A 17540-nucleotide genomic window follows, 5' to 3' on the forward strand; every position below is an offset into this window, starting at 1 on the left:
TCACTAACTTTAAGCATCAGCTGTCAGAGCAGCTTACCGATCACTGTACCTGTACACAGCCCATCTGTAAATAGCACACCCAACTACCTCATCTCCATATTGTTATTATTTATTTATTTGCTCTTTTGCACCCCAGTATCTCTACTTGCACATCACCATCTGCACATCTATCACTCCAGTGTTAATGCTAAATTGTAATTATTTCTCCTCTATGGCCTATTTATTGCCTTACCTGCCTAATCTTACCACATCTGCACACACTGTACATAGATTTTTTTATTGTGTTATTGACTGTACGTTTGTTTATCCCATGTGTAACTCTGTGTTGTTGTTTTTGTCGCACTGCTTTGCTTTAGCTTGGCCAGGTCGCAGTTGTAAATGAGAACTTGTTCTCAACTGGCCTACCTGGTTAAATAAAGGTGAAATAAAAAAATGTAAAAAGCAGTGAGGGGAATTACTTCTTACTGTAACGCATTGGCTAAACAAACTAACACCAGGCTCCAAATCAAGACACCCTTGAACAATGTTTTATGAAGAGGATCCCTTATCTGAATTGAGACATGTCTACCCGCAAAAAAAAATTTTTTTCTTTAGCTCTACAATTATTATTTCCTTATATTTTCTTGCTTTAGCAACTTTTTCTGCAATCCATCAAAACTTAGAGTGCTTTATCTACGCTACAGTATATTGTATAAACACACCTTACAATAGGTGGCCTAGCCAGGAGAGCAATTCCAGTATGTCTGCCTATAGGCCTTGTGTTAAGGTACTACTGTAAATTATTACATTCTAAACACAGCACCATAGAATTTTTGTGTTCGTTATGATTTATGGACAACATGAACTACAGTATCTAATGAATGCCTTGCCTTACAACTTATTCACTTGTGCCTCATCCAAGACTTACTTCCTGTGACTAATTGTGTGTGTGTCTGTGACATGTGTCAGAGGGAGTGTGCTGGTCTGGTTATCTCTATGTTAGGCAGCAGACATGGCCACCACATCGTTTGGTTCGATGAGGAGGGCTTTTGGGGATAGGAGGAGGCGGGGGAGGAGGGGGAAGAGGGGTAGTGCGTTCATGGAGAGGAATGGACAGCTTAATTAATAACCACTGTCCCCTTTCGCCATGACCCCAGCCAGTCACACATACTCTTCCTACAACCCCAGACATTCAGATGCTCATTAGCAAATATTGATGGTTCTGTACTTTACGTGGAGATCAGAGAGAGGGTGAAGGCTGGAACTAGACTGGATTTACACAGGGGAAATCCACACTGAGGAATAAGGTAAGGATGAATGATAACTTAAACATGTATCACGTATAGCGAGCTGTAAAAAAAAAATGACTTTTCATAACTGGTGAGAGGGATAGGTTGATTCGTTGTGTAGGCTGACAAACTGGCCTTGACGCCTTCGTTGGGATCTTCTTGTGGGCTGCGGTTTAATCTCTGGGGAAATTAGCCCTGAGTAATTCATTAAAGCTATGTCAGGTAAGATTTATAAATCCAATGGTTCACATCAGTGGTTGGAACTGAAATAATTTTCCAATCGTGTCATTCTTAACAGAACCATGGATTTCTTCGTTCTGTTCCACTGTTCTGACCAGAAAAAAAACAGTTTCGAACCCCCCAAAAAGTACCAGTTTATATTGTTTCTTTTTAAACCGCTGAAATTGACATTTTATACATTTAGCTCAACATAAAATTACTTCACCAATCTGTGCGGATAGAGCAGCTTGATATAGAGCAGGCAAGCTATAGTTGTTTACAAGCATTGGACAGATAAATGTAGGGCGCAAGATGCCACTGAAATTTTGCTTGTGGGGAGAGAGCAAAAGAGGGTTGAGGAGGAGCTTGGCATCTTGTTATGGCATGCATTATTTGAATAAGTGTAACGTCGACGCAAGGAGTCAGGAAGCAAGTGCAGTTAGTGAGTTTAATATTAACGAACGTAGACCGATACAAAACGGCAGACAAGATAACATAACCAATACTGCCTGAGGGGTGAATACAATGAAGTGCTAGATAAAGGGGGATTAATCAGGGAAGTGATGAAGTCCAGGTGTGTCTGATGATGAGGCGCAGGAGTGTGTAATGAAGGTTGCCAGGTGTGCGTAATGATGGGTTGCCAGGACCGGTGGTTAGTAGACTAGCGACGTTGAGCGCAGAAGAGGGGGAGCAGATGTGACAGTACCCGCGCCGACACGCCGCTCCAGCCGCAGGATGACGCCGACCAGGAGGATGGTCCCGAGGGCATGGAGCAGGTCGGTCCAGAAGGCGAAGGTGGAATTCTCTAAGGATGTTGTCATCTAGAATGTCATCCACCAGAACCCAGCACTGCTCCTCTGGACTGTACCCCTCCCGGTCCACCAGGTACTGGAGCCGACCCCACGACGTCCAGGAGTGATCTGACGGTATAGGCGGGACTCCCATCGATATCCAAGGGAGGCGGAGGGGTGTCATGGGGGACGGCATTAGCCAGGGGACCAGGAACCCCCAGCCTGAGGAGGGAAACATGAAAAGAGGGTCCGGTAGTTAGTGGGGAGCTGTAATCAGTATGTTACCTCATTGACCCTCCAGAGGACTTTGAATGGCCCCACAAACCGGGGGCTCAGTTTCCAGCAGGGCAGGCGGAGCGGGAGGTTCCTGGTGGAGAGCCAGACGCGATCACCAGGATGGAACACGGGAGCCTCACTGCGGTGGCGGTCTGCCTGCTTCTTCTTCTGGCGGACGGCGCATTGGAGCCGGACGTGGGAGGCTTCCCAAACCTCCTCTGCATGCCGGAACCACTCGTCCGCCGCAAGAGCGTCGGTCTGGCTCGGGGTCCAAAGAGCCAGGGCCGGCTGGTACCCCAGGATGCATTGGAAGGGAGACAGCCTGGTAGAGGAGTGACGAAGTGAATTCTGGGCGTATTCAGCCCAAGGAAGGAATCGGGCCCACTCACCCTGCCGGTCCTGGCAGTGACTCCTCAGGACCCTCCCTAGCTCCTTGTTCATCCTCTCCACCTGCCCGTTAGATTGAGGCTGGTACCCGGAAGTGAGGCTGACCGTGACCCCCAGCTTCTCCTTGAAAGACTTCTATACACGTGATGTGAATTTGGGGCCACGATCGGAGACAATATCCTCCTGAAGGCCATAGTGCCCGGAAGACCTGCTGGAACAGTGCCTCTGCGACCTGGAGAGCAGTTGGGAGACCAGAGAGAGGGATGAAACGGTATGATTTTGAGAATCTGTCCACAACCACCAAAATGGTGGTGAAATCATCAGAGGAGGGGAGATCAGTGATGAAATCAATGGACAGATGAGACCAGGGATGCTGAGGCACAAGAAGGGGAAGGAGATTCCCTGCTGGAGAGTGCCTGGGAGATTTAGATTGAGTACATACTCAACATGAGTTGTCATAGTCAAATCAAATCAAATCTAATTTTATTTGTCACATACACATGGTTAGCAGATGTTAATGCGAGTGTAGCAAAATGCTTGTGCTTCTAGTTCCGACAATGCAGTAATAACCAACAAGTAATCTAACCTAACAATTCCACAACCAACGAAGGAGGGAGAGAGGCGATGGGGGTGCAGACGCTCCCGAAGAAGGTCTTCCCCAAACTGTTGCCACAAAGTTGGAAGCACAGAATCATCTACAATGTCATTGTATGCTGTAGCATTAAGATTTCCCTTCCTTGGAACTAAGGGGCCTAGTCCGAACCATGAAAAACAGCCCCAGCCCATTATTCCTCCTCCATCAAACTTTACAGTTGGCACTATGCATTGGGGCAGGTAGCATTCTCCTGGCATCCGCCAAGCCCAGATTCGTCCGTCGGACTGCCAGATGGTGGAGCGTGATTCATTACTCTGGAGAACGCGTTTTCACTGCTCCAGAGTCCAATGGCGGCAAGCTTTACACCACTTGAGTAAAAGTAAAGATACCTTCATAGAAAATTACTCAAGTAAAAGTGAAAGTCACCCAGTAAAATCCTACTTGAGTAAAAGTCTAAAAGTATTTGGATTTAAATATACTTAAGTATCAAAAGTAAATCTAGTTGCTAAAATATAAGTATCAAATGTAAAATTATAAATAATTTTAAGTCCTTATATTAAGCAAACCAGACAGCATCTTTTTCTTGTTTTATTTAGGGGCACGCTCCAACACTCAGACATCATTTGCAAACGAAGCATGTGTGTTCAGTGAGTCCGCCAGATCAGAGGCAGTAGGGATGACCAGGGATGTTCTCTTGATAAGTGTGTGAATTGGACCATTTTCCTGTCCTGCTAAGCATTCAAAATGTAACGAGTACTTTTGGGTGTCAGGGAAAATGTATGGAGTAAAAAGTACATAATTTTCTTTTGGAACATAGTGAAGTAAAAGTAAAAGTTGTTAAAAATATCAATAGTAAAGTAAAGTACATATACCCCAAAAAACTACTTCAGTAGTACTTTCAGGTATTTTTACGTACTTTACACCACTGGAGATTACATGGCTGTGTGTTCGATTTTATACACCTGTCAGCAACGGGTGTGGCTGAAATAGCCGAATCCACTAATTTGAAGGGGTATCCACATACTTTGGTATATATAGTGTATCTACCTCAATTACCTCTCATTGTGTATTTATTGCTCGTATAATTATTTCTCTTTTTTTCTCTGCATTGCTGGGAAGGGCCCTTAAGTAACATGTATCTGTTAGTCTACACCTGTTGTTTACGAAGCATGTGACAAATAACATTTTACTTTATTTACTAGACTATGCTTCGTAAAGGGGATGTGCAGGTAGCCTACACATGCACACACACTGGCAAATAGTTTCAGCTGGCAGGCAGACACTGGAATAAGTTTCTGAGTGATAGAGTGAGGGCTTTGCATAGGTGCTTTGTTGCAATTTTTTGTTGAAAGTATAGATCACTTTTGTTACCAGTTCTGATTCAGTTCCTCAAAAAATATATTTATTTTCTGGTTTTCTGTTCTGTTCCCTGAACCGGTTCCAACCCCTGGTACACATGGTGATTTACCTCCTCTCTGTTCACTGCAGCCGGATGTCAGTTAACGCCACCATGGGTGCTGCTAGTCAGTGATAGATTCAGGGAGTCCATGGAAAAGTTTAAGGACTGTGTTTATTTTACTGTGATAATAGAGGAATAGAATAGCACCTGTGTTCTGCACAGGAACAGACCTCATTCAGAGGGGTTGGCTTAAATGCGGAAGACACATTTCGGTTGAAGGCATTCAGTTTTGCAATTGACTAGGTATCCCCCTTTCCCAATACAGAATGTAACCTAAAGGCAATAATTGAGTAGGGTTCAGTGTGGTTATGGTTACACCAAAAGGGAAACAAGACATGGCACGAGACAAGGTCCTGTGGAAATTACATTTTCAGTGGCTTTATGCAGCCAATCTTACCAAATGTAACCAGCGAAACACACACTGAAATTAAATTATTTGACAATGCATGCTATTGTATTATACACAGCCTGTTATAGAAAGTAAATGTTGGCTTTATGCACCATTATTTTCAGCAGTTCATTATCAAGCACAGTAATTCAATAAGTATTGGATTATCCAATGAGGTGTTTTGAGGAAATAGAATACTATAATACTGGGAACCTCCGGCTTTCGTTCGTTCCAGTAGCCAAGAGACTTGGAAGTCTGGCAACGCAAGACTACTGTATAGTAAACACTTTAAGACTACTGTTCAGTAAACACTTTAAGACTACTGTATAGTAAACACTTTAAGACTACTGTTCAGTAAACACTTTAAGACTACTGTATAGTAAACACTTTAAGACTACTGTTCAGTAAACACTTTAAGTGGATGGCAAGTGTACTCCACCACAGTAGGCTACTTCATTGTTAATAAACCAAGATAGCTTTGCCCAGCCCATTAGTGTTGTATGGTCCCTTCCAGAGTTTCAATAAGCACATGTCTTACCCCTCTCCTTCACCTCCTACGGGGCACAGCCAGGGTGTCACCTCACCTTGGCCTGTATTTAAAGAGGACCTGTCAGGTGTGTTGGTATAAAGACTTAGTACCTGAGACTTAATTACTGTACATTGATAGGGAGGGTAATACTGTCTTACCCTGGTAAGGGGTAAGTAACGGCTATTGTAGCACTGGGGAGAGTTGCGAGGGAGGTCCCATATACTGTAAGCACAGAGGAGGGATGCATTGAATTTTTTTGCGGTAGGTGAGGACTTTCTTTCTTTTAATAGGATGAATTAAGCCATTTACATTCCTTCATAAGAATTGTAGAGGTATGGGCATTGTTAAATTTGCATAAATCTGCAAATATCATAATTACCATAATGTAGAATAATGCATTGCCAATGTATACAGTGCCTTCAGAAAGTATTCATACCCCTTGACTTATTCCACATTATGTTGTTACAGCCTGAATTCAAAATGTATTAAAAATAATAATAATCTCACCCATCTACACACAATACCCCATAATGACAAAGTAAAAATGTGTTTTTAGAAATATTTGCAAATGAAATACAGAAATATCTTATTTACATAAGTATTCACACCCTTGAGTCAATACTTTGTGGAAGCACCTTTGGCAGTGATTTCAGTTGTGAGTCTTTCTGGGTAAGTCTCTAAGAGCTTTCCACACCTGGATTGTGCAACATTTGCCCATTATTATTTTCAAAATTCTTCAAGCTCTGTCAAATTGGTTTGTATATCATTGCTAGACAACCATTTTTAGGTCTTGCCATAGATTTTCAAGTAAATTTAAGTCCAAACTGTAACTCGGCCACAACTGTAACTCGGCCACATGCACTGTCTTCTTGGTAAGCAACACCAATGTAGATTTGGCCTTGTGTTTCAGATTATTGTCCTGCTGAAAGATGAATTAATCTCCCAGTGTCTGGTGGAAAGCAGACTGAACCAGGTTTCCCTCTAGGATTTTGCCTGTGCTTAGCTCTATTCCGTTTATTTTTATCAGAAAACAACTCCGTAGTCCGTGCTGATGACAAGCATACCCATAGCATAATGCAGCCACCCCTATGCTTGAAAATATGGAGAGTGGTACTCAGTAATATCTTGTATTGGATTTGCCCCAAACATAACACTTTGTATTCAGGACAAAAAGTTAATTGCTTTGACAAATGTTTTGCAGTATTACTTTAGTGCCTTATTGCAAACAGGATACATGTTTTGGAATATTTGTATTTTTACACGCTTCCTTCTTTTCACTCTGTCAGGTTAGTATTGTGGAGTAACTATACTGTTTTTGTTCCATCCTCAGTCTTCTCCTATCACAGCCAATAAACTCTGTGACTGTTTTAAAGTCATCATTGGCCTCGTGGTGAAATCCCTGAGAGGTTTCCTTCCTCTCCGGCAACTGAGTTAGGAAGGACGCCTGTATCTATGTAGTGACTGGGTGTACTGATACACCATCCAAAGTGTAATTCATAATTTCACCATGCTCAAAGGGATATTCAATCTCTGCTTTTTTTACCCATCTACCAATGTGCATCAAAGCTGGGACCGAGAGATTGAGAAACAGCTTCTATCTCAAGGCCATCAGACTGCTAAACAGCCTTCACTAACTCAGAGAGGCTGCTGTCTACATTGAGACCCAATCACTGGATACTTTAATAAATGGATCACTCGTCACTTTAAACAATGCCACTTTAAATAATGCCACTTTAATAATGTTTACATATCTTACATTACTCATATCACATGTATATACTGTATTTTATACCATCTACTGCACCTTGCCTTTGCCGCTCGGCCATCGCCCATCCATATACTTATATGTACATATTCTCAGTCATCCCTTAAGATTTGTGTGTATTAGGTAGTTGTTGGGGAATTGTTAGATTACTTGCTAGATTTGTGTGTATTAGGTAGTTGTTGGGAATGGTTAGATTACTTGTTAGATATTACTGCACTGTTGGAACTAGAAGCAAAAGCATTTCGCTACACTCGTATTAACATCTGCTAACCATGTGTATGTAACCAATACAATTTTATTTTATTTTATTTGAATGGGTGCCCTTCTTTGCGAGGCATTGGAAAACATCCCTGGTCTTTGTGGTTGAATCTGTGTTTGAAAATCACTGCTCGACTGAAGGACCTTACAGATAATTGTATGTGTGGGGTACAGAGATGAAGTAGTCATTCAAAAATCATGTTAAACACTATTATTACACACAGAGTGAGTCCAAGCAACTTAGTATGTGACTTACATTTTTACTCCAGAACTTATTTAGGCTTGCCATAACAAAGGGGTTGAATACTTATTGACTGAAGACATTTCAGCTTTTCATTTGTAATTAACATAAAAACATTATGGGGTATTGTATGTAGGCCAGTGACAATTTTTTTTCATTTTAATCAATTTTAAATTCAGTATGTAACACAACAAAACGTGAAAAAAGTCAAGGGTTGTGAAAACTTTCTGAAGGCTAAAGAGTTGTCCGTGAGGTATTTAACACCAAGTAGCTTAACGAAATGTCAAAACTAACACTAACATTATGTCTGGGTGTATCTTAGTTTTCTTACAGGATTGGACTGGAAAGAACTTACTTCTTAATTCCCTCCTTGTGTTTTGGCCAATCACACCATCTTTACTCTGAGCTGAGGTTCTGAGCTGAGGTCCAACCAGATTTGTGAATGAATGAGTGGGTGGGCCACGACGTCAATGTGGTGGGACTACTACAGATCCCTCCCAACGATGGATTCCCACTGTCTGAGAGCTCACACTTCTTTGGTAAGCAACCTCCAATGACTAGCCTGGTCCCAGATCAGTACTGTATGTGCTTCATCCAACTCCTCTGACTATTTTTGTCATGCAATACATAATATGCAGTGTAACATATTATATACAGTATATGCATATGGCATGCCAATGATAGGGGAGTTGGCACATGCAGATCTGGGATCAGGCGATCCAGTTGACACCTATGACACACATTACCTCTCAGTCGGTTGCAGCCAGTCACACAGGCCAGATGTGAAAGTGACTTTACACATTACCAAAACAGCTACGTTATTGATGGGCAGAAATGTGAATGTCAAGTTAATAAGTAACCATGAAAACCTTTGCTCCCCTTTGTCATTCCTGAGTCAGTCCTCAAGCAAGCACAAAACTGTTCTGTTTTAGGACTATTGAACCAGCATTTTAATTGAGAATTTCCTTTCCCGAAGACAATAGAGGGAGTTATGCTGAAGTAGAAGAAGTAACGGTAAGAGTAGAGCCGTAGAGGGGGATTACTTTTCAGTTGGTCACAGAAAGAAAGAGAGAGAGGGAGGGAGAGAGACAGACAGACAGAGAGAGGGAGGGAGGGAGAGAGACAGACAGACAGAGAGAGAGACAGAGAGAGAGACAGAGAGAGAGAGAGAGAGGGAGGGAGGGAGGGAGAGAGACAGACAGACAGAGAGACAGAGAGAGAGACAGAGAGAGAGAGACAGAGAAAGGGGAGGTTTTTATTCTGGGTGCTCTGGGTCACCCTGAGATGGCCATGGTCCAGATCAAACCTTCAGGAGGTCAGTGTCTCACGCCTGTCGATCGTGTTGCGTCAGTTTGGGTTATGTGTGTTATCAGATGAGTTTGGATTAACTCAACACTATAAAACTGTACGGCTACATTCCAGCTGTTTTTTGTTGTTGCCCAGTATGTATTTTTACCTTAATGTATTTTAATGAATAAAAATGAAATTATGGTATCAAAATGGTTCAAATGCTAGGGTGGTCTAACCAAGGGTTCACGTTGACAAAATAGGAATATAATTATTATATTTTATGACAGAGTAGATAAACCTGATGATGATTTAAAAAAAAAAAAAAAAAAAAAAAAAGATAAAGCATTTCTGAAATATAGAAATATGTATAATATAAGTAGAAATATAAGTATAGATATATGCAGTAAGTACAGGGCTGACAGGTAGCCCAGTGGTTAACCAACTGTTCCTAGTCATTGTAAATAATAATTTGTTCTTAACTGACTTAGTTACAGTAAATAAAGGTTAAAAAGTACTATATCTCTTTGGAAGTAGTTAGTTAGCCCAAGCTGTCCTTTCAGTCTGTTATGGCAGTGTTCTGTGAGAGCGTGAGGTTAAAGGTAGACTCAGCGAAATGATGTTGCCACAGATATTGAGATGAGCTACATGCAAGACTTTGCTCTTACACAGTCACACACATTATATGCGCATGTGCATGGGTTAGCTTCATGCTGTTACAGTGTGGTAGCCAGCACACCAAAACAGTGGAGAAGTTGAGCCTCGCGCTTCAACGTTCTTAGTTGTTGCAGATATTGACCCACTATGCTGTTTACTTTTTGCATCTACATCATATCACTGAGTCTACCTTTAAGTTTTGCTGGGTTTATATGTGACTGTGTAGATTACTATCCCCTGTTATGTTAACGTTCAAATACTCTAATTAAGTCACTATCTAATACCACTGTAGCTTCTGCTGGGAAGTGTTTTTTGTCCGATCAGATAAATGGTTTTGTTGTGACTCAGTATGCTTGGGAAAATACAGGACTAATTGGCTTTGGAAATGTGTAGCTATTGTGGTTATCTGAACCATGCTGAAAAAATGCTGACTTTTTATTGGCTATAAAAACTTTACATCATTAAAATCATCAGTTTATTGCACACTTCTATTCAGTGATACTATCATTTAATCTATGCCTCTTTCTTTTCTCCTTACAGATATTCTGTCAGAACAAGGTAGCCCTCTGCTCCAGCACCAGGAAGTCTTACCCTTCACCAGCTATCCCAGCATGCAATACCCCTCGGTGGAGCCCACCATGTCCTCCCCGCCATACTACTCCAGTCAGAACTACTACCCCCAGTACAACAGCGATGAGTGGTACTCACCCACAGGGATGTATGAACTGAGGAAAGGACCCCTAGAGGGCACTTATAATGCTGAAATGGAAGAGGCGTCCACCATAGTGCCTGCGTTGTGCAATAGGACCCGGCACACATCCCACACAGGCAGTGTCAAAGGGGAGGAGCTGTGTGTGGTGTGTGGGGACAAGGCATCCGGGTATCACTATAATGCTCTCACCTGTGAGGGGTGTAAAGGTATCAAAAAATGATACAAAAATTGTCACACGCTTTGTAAACAACAGATGTAGACTAACAGTGAAATGCTTACTTACGGGAACTTCCCAACAATGCAGAAAGACAGAAAATACAGAAATAATAGAAAAGTAATAGCACAAAATAATAAAAGTAATATTAAATACACAATGAGTAATGTTAACTTTGCTATGTACACTGGGTACCAGTACTGAGTCGATATGTAGAGATTTGAGGTAATTGAGGGAGATATGTTCAGTACCAGTCAAAAGTTTGGACACACTTACTCATTCAAGGGTTTTTCTTTATTTTTACTATTTTCTACGTTGTAGAATAACAGTGAAGACATCAAAACTATGAAATAACACATATGGAATCATGTACAGTTGAAGTCGGAAGTTTACATACACCTTAGCCAAATACACTCAGTTTTTCACAATTCCTGACATTTAATCCTAGTAAAAATTCCCAGTCTTAGGTCAGTTAGGATCACCACTTTATTTTAAGAATGTGAAATGTCAGAATAATAGTAAAGATAATTATTTATTTCAGCTTTTATTTATTTCATCACATTCCCAGTGGGTCAGAAGTTTACATACACTCAGTTAGTATTTGGTAGCATTGCCTATTAATTGTTTAACTTGGGTCAAACGTTTTGGGTAGCCTTCCACAAGCTTCCCACAATAAGTTGGGTGAATTTTGGCCCATTCCTCCTGACAGAGCTGGTGTAACTGAGTCAGGTTTGAAGGCCTCCTTGCTCGCACACGCTTTTTCAGTTCTGCCCACAAATGTTCTATGGGATTGAGGTCAGGGCTTTGTGATGGCCACTCCAATACCTTGACGTTGTTGTCCTTAAGCCATTTTGCCACAATTTTGGAAGTGTGCTTGGGGTCATTGTCCATTTGGATGACCCATTTGCGACCAAGCTTTAACTTCCTGACTATTGTCTTGAGATGTTGCTTCAATATATCCACAGAATTTTCCTGCCTCATGATGCTATCTATTTTGTGAAGTGCACCAGTCTCTCCTGCAGCAAAGCACCCCCACAACATGATGCTGCCACCCCTGTGCTTCACGGTTGGGATGGTGTTCTTCGGTTTGCAAGCCTCCCCCTTTTTCCTCCAAACATAACAATGGTCATTATGGCCAAACAGTTCTATTTTTGTTTCATCAAACCAGAAGGCATTTCTCCAAAAAGTACGATTTTTGTCACAATGTGCATTTGCAAACCGTAGTCTGGCTTTTTATGGTGGTTTTGGAGCAGTGGCTTCTTCCTTGTTGAGCGACCTTTCAGGTTATGTCGATATTGGACTTGTTTTACTGTGGATATAGGTACTTTTGTACCTGTTTCCTCCAGCATCTTCACAAGGTCCTTTGCTGTTGTTCTGGAATTGATTTGCACTTTTCGCACCAAAGTACGTTCATCTCTAGGAGACAGAATGCGTCTCCTTCCTGAGCGGTATGATGGCTGCGTGGTCCCATGGTGTTTATACTTGCGTACTATTGTTTGTACAGATGAACGTGGTACCTTCAGGCATTTGGAAATTGCTCCCAAGGATGAACCAGACTTGTGGAGGTCTACAATTTTTTTTCTGAGATCTTGGCTGATATCTTTTGATTTTCCCATGATGTCAAGCAAAGAGGCACTGAGTTTGAAGGTAGGCCTTGAAATACATCCACAGGTACACCTCCAATTGACTCAAATTATGTCAATTAGCCTATCAGAAGCTTCTAAAGCCATGACATCTTTTTCTGGAATTTTCCGAGCTGTTTAAAGGCACAGTCAACGAGTGTGTGTTAACTTCTGACCCACTGGAATTGTGATACAGTGAATTATAAGTGAAATAATCTATCTGTAAACAATAGTTGTTAAAATGACTTGTGTCATGCACGAAGTAGATGTCCAAACCGACTTGCAAAAACTATAGTTTGTTAACAAGAAATTTGTGGAGTGGTTGAAAAACGAGTTTTAATGACTCCAACCTAAGTGTATGTAAACTTCCGACTTCAACTCTAGTAACCAAAAAATTGTGTTAAACAAATGAAAATACATTTTATATTTTCTTTCCTTCAAAGTAGCCATCCTTTGCCTTGATGACAGCTTTGTACACTCTTGGCATTCTGTCAACCAGCTTCATGAGGAATGCTTTTCCAACAGTCTTGAAGGAGTTCCCACATATGCTGAGCACTTGTTGGCTGTGTTGTTTCATTAATCTGATGACTGTTTTTTATCTAATCAACTAACTACGTTTAATTGTTTCCCGATTAAATGAATCATGTAACACTTAACTCATTAGGAATTGGGGCACCACCAGAGCAGTTCTTTAAAGAGTTACCATCTCCCAAATTAAACTCTAAAGGTCTTTACCTATTATCTCCATAAACAGTCAGCGTATTAATCATAACCTCGTATCATATCATCATTCTGAACAGTCGTAACCTCCTGCATCTGCAAAAAAACCCAGCTTAACTTATGATTCATAACTACACAAATTGGTTTAATTATTTATTTACTAGCTAACTAAATGGTAACACAGGATAAACATACATACTTAATACATTTGAAACAGGTCCCTAGTGGACTGACACAATATGGCGGCTTGTTACAAAAGAGATGGAGAGGGGAGTGGGTAGAAAGTGACATAGACATAATACTTTGGTACATTTAGAAACCGCCACCCATTTGGAGTAAGAAATCATGAATGTATTTATGTGTAAATGTCTTGGTTCTTTGTGAATTTCTGTCAGAGCCAGGCGTTCTTGGAAAGGGTGTAGGGCCTTTTTTGCGGTGCGCTTGTAAGGCACTGATTGTCCAAATGGTGTCCCCACCCGTCTTTTACTGTTGCTCTCCTCTGCCGTCACCCAGCATCAATCAATCAATCAAATGTATTTAGAAAGCTCTTCTTACATCAGCTGATGTAACAAAGTGCTGTTCAGAAATCTAGCCTAAAACCCCAAAACAGCAAGCAATGCAGGTGTAAAAGCAACGGCGACCCGTTGGCATCCGGCGACCCGTCATGTAGTCCTGAACAGAACTACAGAGCTCACTCTACTTCCACTCGCTCTGAAAGATGATTCTTTGAAGATCGATGGTGTGTGGATGGTTCACAGTGGGGTGATGAGAGTAGCGTACCACGGTATTTCGAGAAGAGTAGTGGAATAGTCCCACTTAAATTTGCTTTTCGAGATACTTTACTTTGGACAGCTAATCAGCCGTACCAGTGATTGTCCGGAAGGTGACGTTAACGTCTCTACCTTGTGTTGAGATTAAGTTCTAACCACTTTGGACGTGAGCTGCAGCTACACGTCTCTCTGGTCTGATGTGTTAATTCTTAACTCATAATTTTATACAGTTCTTCTAAAGGGGCGGTTCGTGAGGCTGACACACTCTCTAAGGGGGGCTCAAGGGGGCGGTGACTACTTACTTGTACAAAGTTATAGAAACAATTTCGTCTTGTAGTTTCTAAGATCACATCCCTCTCTTAACAAAAACACTTTCATCATGTTTCATATTTCATACAAAACATAGAGGATGGACACTTCACAGATATAGTGTGCATACTTTTGAAGTTACAGTCTTTCCTTTATAACATTTTTAATGACATCAAAAAATAACAACCAAACGACTTAAGTGGTCTTTGGGTCGCCTCTGACCATTCCCCACGTTCTATGTTAGAAATATTGTTACAGTACTCGCTTTAGAACATGTTAGAGTTTCAGCGGGAAAATGTCTGTGAAACAAAGGAACATTCCTGTTCCTCCTGAATTTGGAGTGTGATGTTCTCTCCTTGATTTACAACAGGCTGTGGGTTGTCAATCCCCCACCAGTCCCCCCCCCCCCCCCCCCCCCCTCCATTGCAAAGCTGATCTGACCCATTCAGATCCTCACAGGACAGTCATGACAGCTGCTTTTCCTTCAGTCTGCAGTCCAACTCATCCCAAACCATTTCAATTGGGTTGAGGTCGGGGGATTGTGGAGGCCAGGTCAACTGATGCAGCACTCCATCACTCTCCTTCTTGGTCAAATAGCCCTTAAACAGCCTGGAGGTGTGTTTTGGATCATTGTCCTTTTGAAAAACAAATGATAGTCCCACTAAGCACAAACAAGATGGGATGGCATATCGCTGCTGAATGCTGTGGTAACCATGCTGGCTAAGTGTGCCTTGAATAATAAGTGAATCACTGACAGCGTCAGCAGCAAAACACCCCCACACCATCACACCTCCTCCTCCATGCTTCACGGTGAAACCCACACATGCGGAGATCATCCATTCACCTACTCTGCGTCTCACAAAGACACAGCAGTTGGATTCAAAAATCTCCAATTTGGACTCATCAGATAAAAGGACAGATTTCCACCAGTGTAATGTCCATTGCTTGCGTGTCTTTGCCCAAGCAAGTCTCTTCTTCTTATTGGTGTCCCTTAGTAGTGGTTTCTTTGCAGCAATTCGACCATGAAGGCCTGATTCACGTAGTCTCCTCTGAACAGTTGATGTTGACATGTGTCTGTTACTTGAACTCTGTGAAGCATTGTGCTGCAATCTGAGGTTCAGTTAACTCTAATGAACTTATCCTCTGCAGCAGAGGTAACTCTGGGTCTTCCTTTCCTGTGGCGGTCCTCATGAGAGCTAGTTTCATCATAGCGCTTGATGGTTTTTGCGACTGCATTTGAAGAAACTTTCAAAGTTCTTGAAATGTTACACATTGACTGATCTTCATGTTGCTTATTTGAGCTGTTCTTGCCATAATATGGACTTGGTCTTTTACCAAATAGGGCTATCTTCTGTTTACCACCCCTACCTTGTCACAACATGACTGATTGGCTCAAACGCATTAAGGAGAAAAGAAATTCCACAAATTAACTTTTAACAAGGCACACCTGTTAATTGAAATGCATTCCAGGTGACTACCTCATGAAGCTGGTTGAGAGAATGCCAAGAGTGTGTAAAGCTGTCACCAAGACAAAGGGTGGTGTCACGCCCTGACCATAGAGAGCTGTTTATTCTCTTTGTTGGTTGGGGCGTGACAGTGACTAGGGTGGGTTATCTAGGTGATTAATGATCTATGTTGGCCTGGTATGGTTCCCAATCAGAGGCAGCTGTTTATCGTTGTCTCTGATTGGGGATCATATTTAGGCAGCCATTTCCCCATTGTGCTTTGTGGGATCTTGACTATGTATAGTTGCCTGTGAGCACTCTAGTAGCTTCACGTTTCGTTTTGCGATTTATTGTTTCTCTGAGTTTCACTACCTAATAAAGAGGATGGAACCATACCACGCTGCATCTTGGTCCACTCATTATAACGAACGTGACAGGTGGCTACTTTGAAGAATCAGAAATATAAAATATATTTTCTTGTTTACTACATGGTTCCATATGTGTTATTTCATAGTTTTGATGTCTTCACTATTATTCTACAATGTAGAAAATAGTACAAATAAAGAGAAACCCTTCAATGTATAGGTGTGTCCAAACCTTTGACTGGTACTGTACATATAACTAGGAATAAAGTGACTAGGCAACAGGATAGATAATAAACAGTATCAGTAGAGTATGTGATGAGTCAAAAAAAGTTTGTGCAAAAAGGGTCAATGCAGATAGTCTGGGTAGCTATTTGCTTAACTATGTAACTAACTATTTAGCAGTCTTATTTGCTTGGGGGTAGAAGATGATCAGGGTCCTGTTGGTTTCAGACTTGGTGTATTGGTACCACTTGCAGTGCGGTAGGAGACAGAACAGTCTTTGACTTGGGTTGCTGGAGTCTTTGACAATGTTTAGGGCCTTCCTCTGACACTGCCTGGTCTAGAGGACCTGAATGGTAGGGAGCTCGGCCCCAGTGACGTACTGGGCCGTATCCACTACGCTCTGTAGCGCCTTGCGATCAGATGCCAAGAAGGTGCCATACCAAGCGGTGATGCAGCCAGTCAAGATGCTCTCAATGGTGCAGCTGTCGAACATTTTGAGGACCTGAGGGCCCATGCCAAATCTTTTCAGCCTCCTGAGGGGGAAGAGGAATTGTCGTGCCCTCTTTACGACTGTGTGGATCCTGATAGACCCTTAGTTATGTGGACATCAAGGAACTTGAAGCTCTCGACCAGCTCCATTACAGCCCTGTCGATGTTACTGGGGGTTTGGCACTATCTTTGCAGTCCATCCGTTTCCACGATCAGCTCCTTTGTCTAGCTGACATTGAGGGGGAGGTTGTTGTCTCGGCACCACACTGCCAAGTCTCTGACATCCTCTCTATAGACTGTCTCATCGTCGTCGATGATTAGGCATACCACTGTTGTGTCATCAGCAAACTTAATGATGGTGCTGGAGTTGTGTGTGGCCATGCAGTCGTGGGTGAACAGGGAGTACAGGAGGGGACTAAGCACACACCCCTGAGGGGCCCCCGTGTTGAGGCCAGGGATTCCAGGATCCAGTTACAGAGGGAGGTGTTCAGTCACAGGGTCCTTAGCTTAGTGATGAGCTTGGAGGGCACTATGGTGTTTAACGCTGAGCTG

At 42.1% G+C, this 17540-nt stretch overlaps 1 protein-coding gene across 4 annotated transcripts in view; it reads left to right on the forward strand.

The window, feature by feature from the left end:
- The first annotated feature begins 1117 nt into the window (after positions 1–1117).
- Positions 1118–17540, forward strand: part of nr1h4 (nuclear receptor subfamily 1, group H, member 4) — a 37074-nt gene continuing 20651 nt past the window's right edge. Inside the window, exons 1-3 of one of the 4 annotated variants that reach the window (XM_071415471.1) lie at positions 1118–1286; positions 8499–8715; positions 10661–11038. In XM_071415471.1, coding sequence (XP_071271572.1) covers positions 8619–8715; positions 10661–11038 — 475 coding nt within the window. In that variant the 5' untranslated portion in view covers positions 1118–1286; positions 8499–8618. Of the gene's footprint in view, positions 1287–8498; positions 8716–8816; positions 9191–10660; positions 11039–17540 lie in introns of those variants that run through there. The other 3 variants (XM_071415470.1, XM_071415472.1, XM_071415473.1) reach the window with 3 other exon arrangements.

Source organism: Salvelinus alpinus, chromosome 9 (genome assembly GCF_045679555.1).
Source record: "Salvelinus alpinus chromosome 9, SLU_Salpinus.1, whole genome shotgun sequence".
NCBI classification, from domain to species: Eukaryota; Metazoa; Chordata; class Actinopteri; order Salmoniformes; family Salmonidae; genus Salvelinus; species Salvelinus alpinus.